This window comes from Triplophysa dalaica, chromosome 10, assembly GCF_015846415.1.
Source record: "Triplophysa dalaica isolate WHDGS20190420 chromosome 10, ASM1584641v1, whole genome shotgun sequence".
Taxonomy (NCBI): domain Eukaryota; kingdom Metazoa; phylum Chordata; class Actinopteri; order Cypriniformes; family Nemacheilidae; genus Triplophysa; species Triplophysa dalaica.
In genome coordinates, this window is record NC_079551.1 from 1,461,109 (window position 1) to 1,477,120 (window position 16,012).

The following is a 16,012-nucleotide window of genomic DNA, read 5'->3' on the forward strand; positions in this document are numbered from 1 at the left end:
GTTCAAATGTGACTTGACTCCACGATGAGGTTTATTTAGTCATTTTCAGTCATTATTGGATTTTGACTGATGGTTGCTTATTAGTGTTTCTTCACCATTGATTGTTGATTATTCGTGTGTATTATTACCTCTTACTCATTTAGGATGAAAAGTTTATGTATAGAAGAGTCAATTCTATAATGTTCAAGCTTTCAAACACAAAAAACTCAGCAGCAACATTAATAAATTAAATAAAAAAATTGATAAGACGATATAGATAATGTTTTAATGAAGTTGATTTGATGTTTTTGATTAAAAAATATTATTTAAAAAATATCTTTCTTGTTTTTGATAATCTGATTCATCAGAGGTTGATGCGGATTCTCGTCTGGATCTGACGTCATAAACCAGAATAGCAACAGTAGCCACGCCCACCAGAGCAGAGACGACCAATCGGATCACAGCTTCAGTAAAACCACAACAGCAGACACAACCTCAAGTAATCAAAGAGATGTTTTTATTTTAAATACATTCTTGCATCTGAAAATACAGTATTTAAATAACTGTAAACATAAATGTGACTCACCTTCACACGTGTGACAGAGTTGAGAGATGTGTAGATGTTGTGTGAGGTTTGTGATGGGATTGTTGACCACACATCTGTATGTGTTGTTGTCCTGATATTCCACCTCCAGAGGTAGAGAGAGTCTGATGTTGAGATCAGACACACTGATGCTGGACAATAAACTCTTTCCTTTGTACCAGGAGACACTCACATCATGTGACACATTCATCACTGAACACAACACACAACAACATGATGATGAAGATGATGAAGAACATTGAGAAGAGACTCTGGAGATGACAGGAACAGACAGACCAGCTGAAAAACATTTGCAGTTTGAATATTACAATGATCAGGATATTTAAAAGAGTGATTATAATATTTCTCAACTCACCATAGACAGTAACATTGAAGTGTTTGTTTTGAAAAGTATTTCCAATGATCTCAGCTTTATAAAGTCCAGTGTTTTGAGTTGTGATGTTTGTGATGATGAGAGATCCAGTCTGATGATCCAACTGTAAATGATTCTTCAATCTCTCACTGATAAATGACGTTTTATTTGCTTCTCTGTTCAGTTTAGCTATAACTGAGCCCTGAACACCAAACCTCCACTCGATCAGATCATGTTTGTGTAGTTGAGTATCAGTGTGTAGAGTAACAGAATGTCCCTCCATCACTGACACTGACTTCACTTCATCACCAAACACACCTGAACAACACAAACACAATCACAATCACACAATGAACAACTTTACCAGTAAATGAGGCGGATGTTGAAGAGAGTTTGAGGTGTGAGAGGTGTGTAGGGTGTAAACTTCAGTCCTCCATTACATGTGCTGCTTTGGTGACAGACACTGAAGGCCGTGACATCTCTGTTAAAGCATCAGATTTCAGACACGATACATTTACACTTGATTTATTTGACAAATGAAGAGATAAGTAATCTCATGAGCATGATGTCATGTTTATGGATGATCCAGACTGATACCACACAGCTGTGAGTGAATAAAATGTTTGCGTTTGCAAGAGATGAGTGAATGTTTGCTGTTGTTTGTGATTTCATATGTATACAGAGAAGAGGAAACAGTGTGTATAAGTCTTTGAGAAGTGTGATGCTTTCCATATAAAACCTATAAATTAAGTGTTGAAATAAATCACTCATCATCTTACAACAAACATGCTGCGCGTTCACAAAAGAACAATTTAAAGTGATATGAAGAGAAGCAGAAATGGTTCCACTGAATTACGCACACATGAATGAATTGTATTGTTAATTCAGATGCTTTTATTGTTGCTTTATTCCTCCAGAGCAGGGGTTCCCAAATTTTTCAGACCACGACCCCCAATATTAGACTGCTGACGACCCGCGACCCCCCCCTCCTCCCCCTCCTTTCTCCTCTTTGTGTTTTCCTCCGACAGCTTGTAAGGATTTGCGATTTGGTTACATACTGACAGAGCTAAAACAAAAAGGAACACAATCTCTAAGCCAGGCTATTTTATTAACAAATAACGGACAAAAACAAATACATCCCATAACTGTGAAATAAAGACAGAATACGAACAAGCTGCCTGTAACACGCATACAACAATAACTTTGTATTCAGAAAAAAACGCCTAATGTGATGGATGGGCGCTGTGCGCGGAGCAAAGCAGATCGCCACCCGCAGATCATATTCCACGTTAAACCGTGAACTGTGTTTAACCGGAGAATGTCTTTTCGCATAAATACGTTGAGCCAAATTGCATGATCCAACGCGGCTTTCGACGACTGTGGATATTCCAGCGCAACAGAAACCCAGAACTCATCCAGCGTCTTGCTGTCAAATGCCGTCCTCAGGATTCGATCGGATGAAAGTTCTATTAGCGCATCTTCCATATCTGACGCCAGATTATTTTCCGTAGTTACATTAAATGGTGACCTTATCCAGTCATATTGGTCGGGAAGTTTTATTTCCAGTTTATTTTGTATTATCCTAAATTTATACTCGCATCATTACTACCTTTTTTTACATATACAGTTTTTTTTTTAAATTAAGTTTCTGTAAATCATCTCGCGACCCCCCGCCCCCCACTACGCCCCCACTTTGGGAACCACTGCTCTAGAGATCATTTTTAAGAAGGCTCATCAGAGAATATTTACTCCTTTTGTGTACAGAAGTCCACACTTTTGTGCAGCATCTTTATTGAGAATATCTTAAAGCATTAAATTGGATTTCATCACTTTCTCTGAAGAACTGCAAACTATAAACTAAAGCGTTTGATCAACTGATCAAAGTTTATTTATGTATCGTAGGCCTTCCGTCTTTGTGACCCCAAATTTATCAAGGACGGTTGAATTCATTATAGATTTTGCTGTAAAATCTATAAATGTATTTTGAAGAATGTATAATAAGTTTTCTTATAATGTTATTTGTGCCCATTGTGTGATTGATTAAAAACTAACAATTATTACAGAAGCAAATATAGAAAAATAAGGTAAACTTACCGATCAGAGTCCACAAGCACAACACAAAAGATGTGTAAAGCATTTTCTGTTGTGAAATAATAACTCTCTAAAAGACTGAATAAATAAACACTAGTGGACTGTGTTGCATTACTGCTGTTTCAAAGCACTTAAAGAAACGTGTTGTCGTATCCTGACTGAAGTTGACAGGAGGTGGAGAGGTGTGGTTGACTTTCTGCTTGTTTGTCATCACTGTGTGTCAAACCTGAGACCATCTATACTGTGTGTGTGTGTGTCAGTTAGTGGCCGCCCCCCAGATATCACACGTACATCTGGCAGACGTCTATTTGATAGCTGCAAGACATCTGGCAGATGCTGTTTGCTCATCTCCCTTACATCTCTGAGACGTCTGCAGTCAGATGTCATATAGACCTCTAGAAGATATCTGCAGGTCAAGTCGATCGACACAACTGATGACGCACTTTTCTTCGTCAAATGAACAAACCATTTTGGCGCTTCCCCAGGTGGCCACTAGATGTCACTTTAGCGCCTCCTTTGTAACACAACTGGATTTCTTCAGTATTATTGAAAAATAAATGGACTCTTACAATCAATGCCCTGGGCCCGGTTTTTCAAAAGGTTTAATCCGGATAAAATTGATCCTTATTTAGTAATCATTTTTTTGCGATCCGTGATAACGTAATCCAGTTTACTTTTGGAGCCAGTTTTTTAAAGCAACATCGGATTGGATCAATCTGATCCGGATAGGAACTTTTCAGGATCACCAAATCTGGATAACCAGTGCTGGATAACCTCCTACCATGGCTGATGACTCCTTTTCTAACAGCAAATACACCGGCGCAGGCATGCTTCAACACTGCTCATTGCAGAGCAAGATGTGCAATTGAGCGTTTAAATGGAGTTCTTAAGATGCGCTTTGCATGCCTTAACTACCTGAGAGCGGAACCACAGAAAGCATGCAACATAACCCTTGCCTGTATTGTCGTGCACAACATCGCTACTAAGGGCAATGTCCCTCTCTGTGCTGACAATGATGCACCTGAGCCCCTTGGAGACCCTAACCAACCTCCTGCATTCTGCCAGAACGAGCAAACAGGACGTGCAACAAGGGACAAAATAGTTAGACACTATTTCTGATTTGGATTTGTTTTGGATTTCAAAAATCAGTGATTGCCATTCTTTGCATTTTTTTGGTTATTCTGTAATCATTGCATGCATCACTAACAAATATTCTAAAAACAAAAAAAATCAATTGTGATGAATATATATATCAATTAGTGACAGAATAAAATGTATTGTTTTGGTCACTTTTGACAGCTGTTTGGAGGATTATTTTATGAGGCCAAACTCTTTCTACTTTGCTGTAGGCCCATACTGAAAGGCTGAATACGTTAAAGATTACCTAATCACTGTAGCCTGATGGATGAACAAATAAAATTAAAACCTTATGAATAAATAAGATACTTGTAAGATACTGCATGATCCAAATATAGTATTATTTGATACATTTTTAAAGTTTTCATTACATTTTGGCCATGAAATCCACACTGAATCCACCCTTCTGATGGGATCAGTTTAATCCAGATTTTTTGGATCAAAGTGATCCAAATCCTACAAAAAATTTCTGAAAAACCCAAACTAAAGGTTTGATCCGGATCAAAAATATTATTTGTGAACATGTGTTTCGTATCTCTCTGTATTTACATCATCCATTAAATCGCTCGTTCAGACACGAGATTTCGCCTCAAACGGAAGTGATCCGAGCGAATTTTTTTTTGATCCGAGCGAATTATACTTACATTTACATTTAGTCATTTGGCAGACGCTTTTATCCAGAGCGACTTACTGTGCACTTATTACAGGGACAATCCCCCTGGAGCAACATGGAGTAAAGTGTCTTGCTCAAGGACACACTGGTGGTGGCTGCTGGGATAGAACCAGCAACCTTTGATTTATCAGTTCAGTGGTTTAACCCACTAGACCACCATCTCCATGATGTACTTCTAAACATAAGGCTAACAAGACAAACATAATATGCCTCACATGATGACTGTACATGAAATGACAACATACCCGCATAAACAGAATATTAATTGTGAACATGTGTTTGGTAGTTGTCTGTATTTACATCAACCTGTTGGCAAACGAAGAGTTTGCAAGGCATGCTAACAGGCGCTAACCTCTAATACAGTCACAAACATTTTAGTAATCCCGCCGTGCAGAGTGTGTCTAACGAAACAAGAACATATTTAATTCAAAATATATTGTTAAACATCAACAATATTTGCATTAAAGGGCTCGTTCAGCCACGAGATAAACTCCTCTCGCCTCAACAGGAAGTGATCTGAGCGTAACGAGCTAGTGGTTAGAAAAGAAGGGGATTTTTAATGATAATTACACAACCATAATAAATCTGTTACACATATATAATAATGTTAATATTACATAATAAATTGTCTCTGTGGAAAGTGCAAGATCAAATAAAATCACATCGATCACAGCAGGAAGATCAATCGAACACAGAGCTACATAACAGATTCTCTCTCTCTCTTTCTTCAAGATTTAAATGTTTTTTTTGTGTCAAGTAAAATGTCTTTGTTAATGCATATGAACATCAAATATATATATTAACAAACAAACATACCTTAAAAATGTATGTTCCTGGTCACTACTGGGAAGTCGCTTGAGACGGTCACGTGATCATGTGTGGCGTCCTCCCAGTTTTTTTTCAAATAACAAACTACACACTTCTTATGTTTGTTTGTTATTTTGTTTTTACAAAGTGCCACACGAAATAACAATTAAATTAATTTTAATATTTTATAAGTTGCTAGGAAAGAATATTATTGTATGTTTGCAACACTATCTTACAGCGATAAGTGGAAATATGGAAATGCCCACATCACATGTGCTCTCATAAGTGTGTAGGGCTGAAGTGATTCTCACATAAAATCGGAATTTGCTAAATCAATAAATAAAATAATACAATGTATAAATTAAAACATTAATAAATTAGAATGTTTAAAATAATTAAATAATAATTAAAGACGTGAAATAAATACATAAATACAAATATGTATGTGATATGTAGTCTCAGTTATGTAAATAACATGATGGAATTACAAAAAATTAACCGAACTAGACAATGACGAAATAAAACACAACTCTGTGTAATAGAGACCTCTAGTGTTCAAGAGAAGAGACTGCAGGTGACTTTACACAGATCAGATGGAGGCCTCACATTTATTTATTGACCTCAGGACAGATTTGGTTAAATGAGTTTGTTCTACATACAATGGGCTAATAATTCAATAATCACGGGTTAATAAATGCGTGTTTATGTAAGTGAAGTCAAACTAAAGCTTTTAAATGACGTTTAAAAACATTAAAATAAACCCTGTATAGAAATGGTATTTTTCACATTTGTTAACTTTAAATCATTAACATTAATATAAGAGACAGAATGTCCTGCTGTGGTAGAGTGATGTTGTGAAAGATCAAATACACATCAGATCTGACCACACATGGAGGTGAAGGTTCACATTATTAGTTCAGTTGATTGTGGTTTTCAATGGAAACAACACACACACACACACACACACACAAACACACACACACGCACACACACACACACACACACACATACACACGTCATATTAATTTTGTGGTCTAATAATATATGTGACTTAGGCTTGGCACTACATATAGCAGCATGGCATCCACATTTAATATATGTTTGTGTTTGGACTTCTAGCAGATTCTCTGTGCCAGTGTGTCCTCGTCCATGTGTGGATGTAACCGAGGTTTAGGCTTCGATCACCTGCTTTTAAATAAAAAAATGATATACTATACAAATCATCATCAAAATATTCAATTTTATATATGTATGTGTTTTCATTACATTCATTTATATCTGTCAGTGATGTGTGTGTGAATGAGGGAGGAGGGCAAACTGTCCATCAACTGAGTTGTTTTGTAAAGAAAATCTTATTAACTTAATAATAGTTTACGAAGAGAAAAAAGCATCAGAATGTGTCAGAAGATGATTCGTGGGAACGTTCTTCTGCTCTTGTGTTTGTGGCACTCGACTGGTAGGTGACATTTGAGGTTTTCACACATTCAGTTCTTGCAGGAAACAGACGCTTCTCACAAGATTCTTATATAAATGTGGATTAATGTTAAGAAATATGTTTTAGTTCATGTCTGTTTCTTCAGGCCTCACATAAAGCTTTATTTAGTGATTTGTGGTATATTAGTTGTGTTTTAATAAACCGTGTAATGTCAATAATGTGCGTTTTCTATTGATTGTCCTGCAGGTGTGTTTGGTGCTCAGATGGATCAAATAAACACATTAATATCAGTGACGGAGGGAGATTCTGTCACTCTACACACTAACATTACTGAACTAAAGACAGATGAAGATATTGAGTGGACCTTTGGTGTTCACAGTCCAGATGAGATCATAGCTACAATCTACAAAGACAAGATGACGTCATCATCTGTCGATGAGACATTAAAATTAAAGATAGATGATCAGACTGGATCTCTCATCATAAAAAACATCACAACTCAACACACTGGACTTTATAAAGTAACCATCACCAATGCAAAGCTAGTTAACTACATTTACAGAGTTATCGTCTATGGTGAGTTCAGAAGAAAGTAACATTTAAGATGGTGTCAAAAAGAGAGAAGTTAATGCAATGTAAAGTGTTCAGTTTAGGTATTCGGTTAGTTGATTATTTACTTTATTGACTGAATATTTTTTCAGCTGGTCTGTCTGTTCCTGTCATCTCCAGAGTCTCTTCTCAATGTTCTTCATCATCTTCATCATCATGTTGTTGTGTGTTGTGTTCAGTGATGAATGTGTCACATGATGTGAGTGTCTCCTGGTACAAAGGAAAGAGTTTATTGTCCAGCATCAGTGTGTCTGATCTCAACATCAGACTCTCTCTACCTCTGGAGGTGGAATATCAGGATACAAACACATACAGATGTGTGGTCAACAATCCCATCACAAACCTCACACAACATCTACACATCACTCAACTCTGTCACACTTCTTCAGGTGAGTCACATGTATGTTTACTCTTTTCATTTATATTGTCAAATGTTCTTGTATGTTGATATACAGTTGCTACAAGGTTTAAAGTTAAAACAAGCTTTTCTTTCATTTCTTTCAGCTGGCGTCCACAGTTGTGGTTTTACTGAAGCTGTGATTCGATTGGTCGTCTCTGCTCTGGTGGGCGTGGTTACTGTTGCTTTTCTGGTTTATGACGTCAGATCCAGATGAGAATCACCATCAACCTCTAATGAATCAGAATCTAAATGAATCTCTTGAACTTTTTTGCTCTATTGTTAAATATATTTGTCATTTAAAGGCTCCGTGTGTTTGGAAGATGTATTGCAATTTTATTTACATAACTATGTGTCAAGAGGTGTATATTGCTGTATGTTATTATTATCTTTGAATGTTCTGCAAAGTTTCTTTGAAACGATTTCTCTTGTCACAATAAAAATTGCTTGAATTATTCTCACAACTTACATGCTTTTTGTACTAACACATATCACGTGTGTGCATGTACAACATAGAATATACATACTCATGCTTTTCTATCCTCAGGAAGTGAATGCTTCAGTCAGTCTCAACCACAAACACATAGGCTAAAAACACCATCAATCCTACAGAATGTGTGAAAAAGACTCAGTAGATGTAAAATAAAAATAACAAGATCGGGTACATTCGACGATGAACAAACAATCACTAATAAACATCATTCAATAGCTCTAGATGTCACACACAGAAATATATTAACAGGAATACGAAATGTTATATATCTATTTTTTTTAATCATGTAGGATAAGTATGACACAGGTCACAGATGAGTGAGTCAAAGTGAAACTGTTGTGGTCTCATCACACATGTGGTCCCATCGGTCCAGGACAAACAACATGTCTATTAGTGTTTGTGGTTGGTGTGCGTGTTTAGTTTTCTGGTGAAAGGTTTCTTCTGTTCCATTCCTATATGCACATTGTTTAAAATTCAACAACACGGATGTTTTAAAACAGGAAAAGATGTGTCAAAGGTGAGAGGCCAAACCCATTTGGGATCTATACTGTCTTAAAGCAGGCCTTGGTATCTGATATTTTAGTGGAACATTTAAGCATTGAATGGATTTTTATTTGCAATTATGTTTAATCAATAGTTAGGCCTACTTACATTGTGTCACATTCATATGTGTTTTCTCTAGAAATCGAACCCATTCAACAGTTCAATGTTCAAAAACTATGAATGCTTTATCAACCTATAACTTGTATAATATAACAAGATTTATCATATAACAAATATAACAGTGATTAAATATCATGGCTGGTCAGTCTGACCCATTCTGCAAAGATATAAAATATTTCTCTCTGCGTTTTCCTCAGATAAAAACATTTTAAATCTTAATTTGGACTCCGTCGTTTTTGATGAAGACCAGATGTTGTGCTGTCGACATATAAACTTCTTCTCAAAGTCTTGTATGAGTTAAAGACGTTCTCTTGGTCTCTTCGTGGTTTACGCACGTCAGAGACGGAACTTTGAAGCGCACGCGTGTGCGCGTTCACGCGAGCGGTGCCGGGGCGCACAAACGCCTTTGCAGACATCGTCATCTCTAGCGGAAAATGAATCGTTTAATAGTTCTTCTCTGTGTATGTTTGTGGCATTTAGACAGTAAGTGATTTTTTCTTTATATGGGTTATTTCTTCATTCATGTCTATCTGTGTTTTTACACATGAGCTTTAACTGAAATGTGCTATTCTGTGTTTCATAAATATTTGAAGTGTTGTATATTTTTCTTTCAGGTGTGTTTGGTGCGGTTCAAATAAACACAGTCCTGTCAGTGACGGAGGGAGATTCTGTCACTCTACACACAAATATTACTGAACTGACAGATGAAGGAATCGAGTGGACTTTTGGTGTTCATAGTCAAACTGAAATTATAGCAACAATCCACAAAAACAAAATATCATCTATCAGTGAGAGATTGAAGAATCATGTAGAGATAGATGATCAGACTGGATCTCTCATCATCACAAACATCAAAACTCAACACACTGGACTTTATAAAGTAGCCTTCAATAGAAATGCAAAGCTAGTTAGCTTCATTTTCAAAGTCATCGTTTATGGTGAGTTCAGAATCACAGTTGATCAGTTTCCTTCAAGTTTCAATCATAAGTGTTATAGGGAGTTAAAGTCAAAATAATCGAGAGCATCTGGTTGATGTTCACTTACTTTGGCAATGTTTTTTCAGCTCGTCTTCCTATTCCTGTCATCACCAGAGACTGTTCTTCATCATCTTCATCATCAAATTGTTCAGTGTTGTGTTCGGTGGTCAAGGTGTCACATGATGTGAGTGTCTCCTGGTACAAAGGAAAGAGTTTATTGTCCAGCATCAGTGTGTCTGATCTCAACATCAGACTCTCTCTACCTCTGGAGGTGGAATATCAGGATACAAACACATACAGATGTGTGGTCAACAATCCCATCACAAACCTCACACAACATCTACACATAACTCAACTCTGTCACACGTCTGCAGGTTCAGGTGAGTAACATGTGATGTTAATATTTAAGTAGGAGATCTATCCAACTTAAAAATATAGTGATGTTTTAGCCATAATGGGACACCATAATGCAAAATTGAGAACATATGTCAAATAAGAAAGCTGACACAGGGAATTCTGAGAACATCCTATTACTGTTTTTCACAATTAATCCCATAAATGTGATTTAAAACGCCTTGTTTGTAAGTCACTTTAATGGACAATATTTTTATATATAACATTGCTCATTTGAATTATATACTCTAACCAAGCTATTCACTGATTTACAGTTCAACTACGTACAATTGACCTATTCTTTTTCTATTAAAATGAAACTTTATTTACAGGGCCGATGCGAATCAGAGATATAGCAGTGATCTCTTGTGCTGTTGTTGGATCTCTGATGATTGTTATTTCTGTTCTGATCTTCTGGATCCGCAGGAAACACAAAAAAACAAATCAAAAAGGTAAACGTTTTTATATATATATATATATATATATATATATATATATATATATATATATATACATTATTTATCTAAAATCTTTGAATAAAGAAGCAAAGTTTAATATATTTAAACATGGCTGTTATTATTGTTTAAACAGTTCAGACCGATGAGGAGGAGATTACCTACGTGGAGACAACATTCAATAAAAGACACACAAATAACCCGGTATGTACTCATAAATCGATTGTAGGCTATATCATTAATATGCAGTCAAATATTTTGATAGCCCACTGATGTGTGTTACAATGGCGTAGCCAAAATAAATTTTTGAGGGGGCCTGTCTGTAAACGAGGGGCCATTATGTATATTTACTGTATATGACCATTTCATTAGGTTTCTATATATTACTAAATTGACACACCTAGATTATACAGCAAACAAGCATAAACATAGTGGTTCTTAGTTTGGCCCTAGCAACCCCCACGCTATGCATATTTTGCGTAGCGGTAGGAGACGCATACGCCAGTACCAGTCAAACCATGAAAAGGCGGAGTGTTCAAGGGTGAGAAGAGTTTGTTGAGATAAGTCATATGCAGTGTAATATTTAGCTTTAGCAGTCTACTTTTCATAATTTATTAAAAAAAACTCAATATTGTGCTGAACCGCAGCATATAAATTAAACTCTTGGCACAAAAGATGCTATGTGTAACCGAGTGGTAAAGCAGGGACGATAGTGGCCTGTAGAGGTTTACACTCGAGAGGGCCCAGTTAAGGAACTGTGTCTAATTTTCTTTAAATAGTCGACTACGCCACCACACGACCATGTGAGCAATAAAAGTGTGAAGGACACTGGTTCGTACGCCAAGGATTGTTAGACCAGAGACGTGGGTATAAATGTGCAAAAATGCTTTATTAAATAGGTCTTACATTCAGCTGCTTGCTTGCCCAACATTCAATATTCCAATATTTCCAACATTCAGGGAACTGGAGCGGTTAGCTAGTTGTAAGCTTACGATAAGTGGCAAACCACACCACAAACACGTACACAAGATTAAGTACAAACAATAATAGCACAGCATTCAATGTAAACACCAAACCACAGCTAGCACACAACATAAAGCTTCTCTACAGGCACCCCAATAGATAGAAATAGAACAAGATGTTAAACATCAAAAAAAAAGAAAGACAAAACAACCAGTAGGCTATCCTACCATCGGTAGCCACCTACACCGCCACCGAAGGGCGGTACCAAGAATGACTTGTCTCTGGGTGGACAACTTTATATACCTTATATACCCATGAGGTCAAGACTAGATTCAGATTCAGATTCAGATTCAACTTTATTGTCATTACACATATACAAGTACAGTGTAACGAAATGTAGTTTAGGTCTAACCAGAAGTGCAATTAGCAAGTGCAGGATATACAGTGTGAATAAATACAGAATACAATATTAGGAAAATAATTTACGATGGGCATGTACTATGAAAATATGACAATCGGTATGTACTATGAAAAATATATACAGAAGGCTATATACTGTGAACATTAATGTACAGGTGGTTATGAACAGATAACAATATAGACTATACAATAGTCCAAGTGACTTATAAGTGACTTAGTGCAAGACTACTGATTAAAATAAGTGGAATGAAATGGCCACACAGGCTCATGTGATTCTTTCTGCTGCATCACACAACGCGTGACGTAATTAAACCAATCATTTTGAAAATAGCGTGGAGCACTGATTGGTCGATCAACCAGAGTAACAAATCAACAATTCCTTACTTTTTATTTTAAGCAATTAAAAATCTGATGGGCCCTACTCGTGTCACAATATTGGTCTGTTAGATTTTTTTAACTAAGTGCTTGAAACACACAGCTCACATTTTACTTATATGACATGTAGTCACTGTGTAAGGTGCTCATAAGCACTTTTTATTTGAAAAAGATAACATAACCTTATATTCACTTTCTCCAAAGATGCAAATGCTTAAGATGGAGATTCTTGAAGTTTTATTATCGATAATAGACATAGTTCTGCCTCAGTGTTGTGTCTTTAAGATGTTCACATTTTATCCAAAGTGACTTACAGTGCATTCAAGCTATATATTTGATCAGTTTGTGTGTGTTTGTGTGTGACCAATCTCTTGGTTCAATTTTGTCCTGTTTCTGAGAAACAAGAGCGTCAAAACTGCAGAAACTGGCTGCAATGACTGTCTGATGTCAGGCATTTTTCACTGTTTCAGTGTTTGTGTAGTTACTACACTTTGCCTTTGTAGGGAAGAACAGCTCGGTCATTCTGGGTAAAACAGTACTGTCTGCCTTTAACAGTGTACAGTAATATCTACAGGTGACCATCACGCATTCTTCTTCATAGGCCACTGGAAGAGCAATATATCAAACATACAATAATGTTACGTATAATAAAAATCACACTGTATAGCAATCAATGATTCATCATAAAATGGGAAACAAGGAAGAATTTCTTAGATTGACAATCATAGAATTTCTTCCCTGTTTCCCATTTTTTGAGGTGGCACTCCCCATGAAACACAACAAACATTTCTTTTCCACTTGTGACATTGAATATGCTTTCCTCATGTTTATCAACTGCAAGTGTGAGCAAGCATACTATGGCATATTTTTTATCATTGTATCTCCTGTGTTTGTATCTGTCAGAGATCTGCAATGGAGGAAGATGTGGTGTATGCTGGAGTCATGAGAAGATGATCAAACTTTCGGACTTGACACATGTTGCAATGATCTTGTAAATATGCTTAATGTGTTTTTATCTCACTCATTTACTCACGCACACATAATTGTTTTGTTCCCCTTACAAAAGGTGTGCTGTAGGTACAGTACACATTAGGGATGAAACGATATCAAAATACTTCGATTTAATGCCTGCTGTACAATATTTATTGCAATATTTAAAAAGACAAATGAAGGCTTTGAATAAAGTGCTATACGTGTTTAACACAACAACTATTGAACATTGCTGTGAGGAACAAATGGAACCATATCATATCCTGTCCTCTGTTCTTTGTCATCTAATCTTAACTTTTCCTTTGAGGTTTGAGTTATAGCACTGTATGAGATAAGTCAAATGACTTAAAACTCCCTCTTATAAAATAAAAAACGGCACCAGCTGGACTTTGAAAGATTTAAAATCTATTATTTTGTTTAACAAAATCACAAATTTTGAAATCACAAATCCTGTCCTTGTCCTCAGCCAAATGGGGCATATGCACACGGAGCGATGACGTTGTTCCGCTAAAATCTCTGCCAGGTCTGTTTCATCCGGCGCCGTAAGGAACAAAGGGCGTTTCACTTCAGGATCCACATAGGAATACGATCAACAACGCAAGTCTATCATTCAAACACTTCTTAGTACGTCGACAACCAAGGTGAAAAACTTCAGGTGATTCACTTCAAGGTACATCAACAAATGTGAAAGAAGCCAAGTGAACTTTTGCACTTGCTAGAGATCACAGAGGCACTTTACCTACTTACCTGTAGTGCCGACGGTTCACCGAAATTTAAACGTTTTCTTACTAAACACATAGTTATCATTTGGTGAAAAATCCCCCTCAGTGCTTTGAGAGCAGAAGTGACGTCATTGACCCGTGTGCATATACCCCATTGGACCTACAGCTTTCAGTTTTGTAATGCTAATAATTGTTATTTAGAAAAAACCTCACATCAATAGCAAGTTTAAGTTGTTATCTTTCACATCGATTGATTAAAAACATGAAATTATACATAAATTCTACAAGTAAATACTGTTTTACCACTGTCCCCATATTTTTGGTCAGTCCTGTCACGTTTACATAAAACTCAAAATAAAATGTGTGCAATACGCCTTTGGTTTGACTCAAAGAAAATTGATTTTAAGCTTGTTTTTGTATGTTTTTTTGAGGACGAGCTAAACTGTCAGGTACAGTCATGGTAAATGTACGTTTCTGGTAGGCCCTGAAGACCTTACGATAATATTGGGACAATTTTGCTGTTGCGATACCATGAATTGATAACATTGTCACATCCCTAGGACACGTGAGTAATTCAGGCAGGAAGCGGATCCAGGTGCAGTAAAATTTCAAAGAATGTAAACAAAGTAACAGAATAACAAAAGATCCAAGACACACGAGAATCAACTAAAAACTACAAAATGTAAGATCAGACCTCTAACAACAACAGACACCAGACAAAGAAAACACAAGGGCTTGAATACACAGGGTAGCGAGAGGGCCAACAAGACACACCTGAAACAGAACCAATGAACTACAAAGAACTACAATAGGAACAGGAAACAGGAAGTAACATTAGTCGATAACATGAATGGGAAACACAGACAGGGATAATGACAGACACGTTGACAAATCACCAGTGTCATTTGACTCTTGAAATCATCAATAACAAATTGACAGAACTGTACAATTTTGTTTTATATTTCACATAGCACATAGAATTCATAGTCCATAACGCTACATATTCCTTATAAATTGACCTATTTTATGTTCTATAAAGAGGCATCTCTTCTCCATTCATTAGGTATTATTGCTTCAGGATTGTGCATTTTATTTTACAGAAATCCTACAAAGTTTATCGTCTCCCAAAAACTCCATCCTTTTTTTGACACATGCATGTTTATTTACCTTTTTCTAAATATATTTTTGGTTCATAGACTGAATTTTTTTATGTTTAGACAAGGACTCAGTAAAATATAAACAGATGGTTCAATATAATCTTAAAAAAAGAATTCTCTGAACATTTATATGTCACGTCCATAACACTGTAATTGCCCAGATACAGAAAAATAAATAAACCAACAAATGAACAAAAAAATGTACACAGTTACATAAAATATATATATATATATATATATATATATATATATTTTCACTGGTGCTTAAAGAATTGCAGAGCCCTTTTTTGGATAATAATCAGTAAGGCGTATAAACCTTT

The 16,012-nt window shown here is 36.2% G+C and overlaps 3 protein-coding genes across 4 annotated transcripts; 2 read left to right on the forward strand and 1 right to left on the reverse strand.

The window, feature by feature from the left end:
- Positions 1 to 243: 243 nt before the first annotated feature.
- LOC130429657 (carcinoembryonic antigen-related cell adhesion molecule 3-like) lies at positions 244 to 5,706 on the reverse strand. 2 transcript variants are annotated; one of them, XM_056758343.1, is made up of 4 exons: positions 5,653 to 5,706; positions 939 to 1,253; positions 566 to 862; positions 244 to 473 (listed from the first exon to the last, which is right to left on the reverse strand). In XM_056758343.1, exons 2-4 carry the CDS (start codon positions 1,216 to 1,218, stop codon positions 292 to 294), a joined length of 759 nt encoding a protein of 252 aa, XP_056614321.1. In that variant the 5' UTR covers positions 1,219 to 1,253; positions 5,653 to 5,706; the 3' UTR covers positions 244 to 291. The 2 variants fall into 2 exon arrangements, with proteins under 2 accessions (XP_056614321.1, XP_056614320.1); XM_056758342.1 differs by lacking the exon at positions 5,653 to 5,706 and adding an exon at positions 3,030 to 5,612.
- Positions 5,707 to 7,023: 1,317 nt separating this feature from the next.
- Positions 7,024 to 8,485, forward strand: LOC130429658 (uncharacterized). The gene is made up of 4 exons (XM_056758345.1): positions 7,024 to 7,099; positions 7,325 to 7,654; positions 7,780 to 8,091; positions 8,192 to 8,485. Exons 1-4 carry the CDS (start codon positions 7,039 to 7,041, stop codon positions 8,299 to 8,301), a joined length of 813 nt encoding a protein of 270 aa, XP_056614323.1. The 5' UTR covers positions 7,024 to 7,038; the 3' UTR covers positions 8,302 to 8,485.
- Positions 8,486 to 9,611: 1,126 nt separating this feature from the next.
- LOC130429656 (natural killer cell receptor 2B4-like) lies at positions 9,612 to 14,900 on the forward strand. Its single transcript, XM_056758341.1, has 6 exons — positions 9,612 to 9,723; positions 9,855 to 10,178; positions 10,304 to 10,597; positions 10,943 to 11,062; positions 11,202 to 11,269; positions 13,727 to 14,900. Exons 1-6 carry the CDS (start codon positions 9,675 to 9,677, stop codon positions 13,775 to 13,777), a joined length of 906 nt encoding a protein of 301 aa, XP_056614319.1. The 5' UTR covers positions 9,612 to 9,674; the 3' UTR covers positions 13,778 to 14,900.
- Positions 14,901 to 16,012: the final 1,112 nt, after the last annotated feature.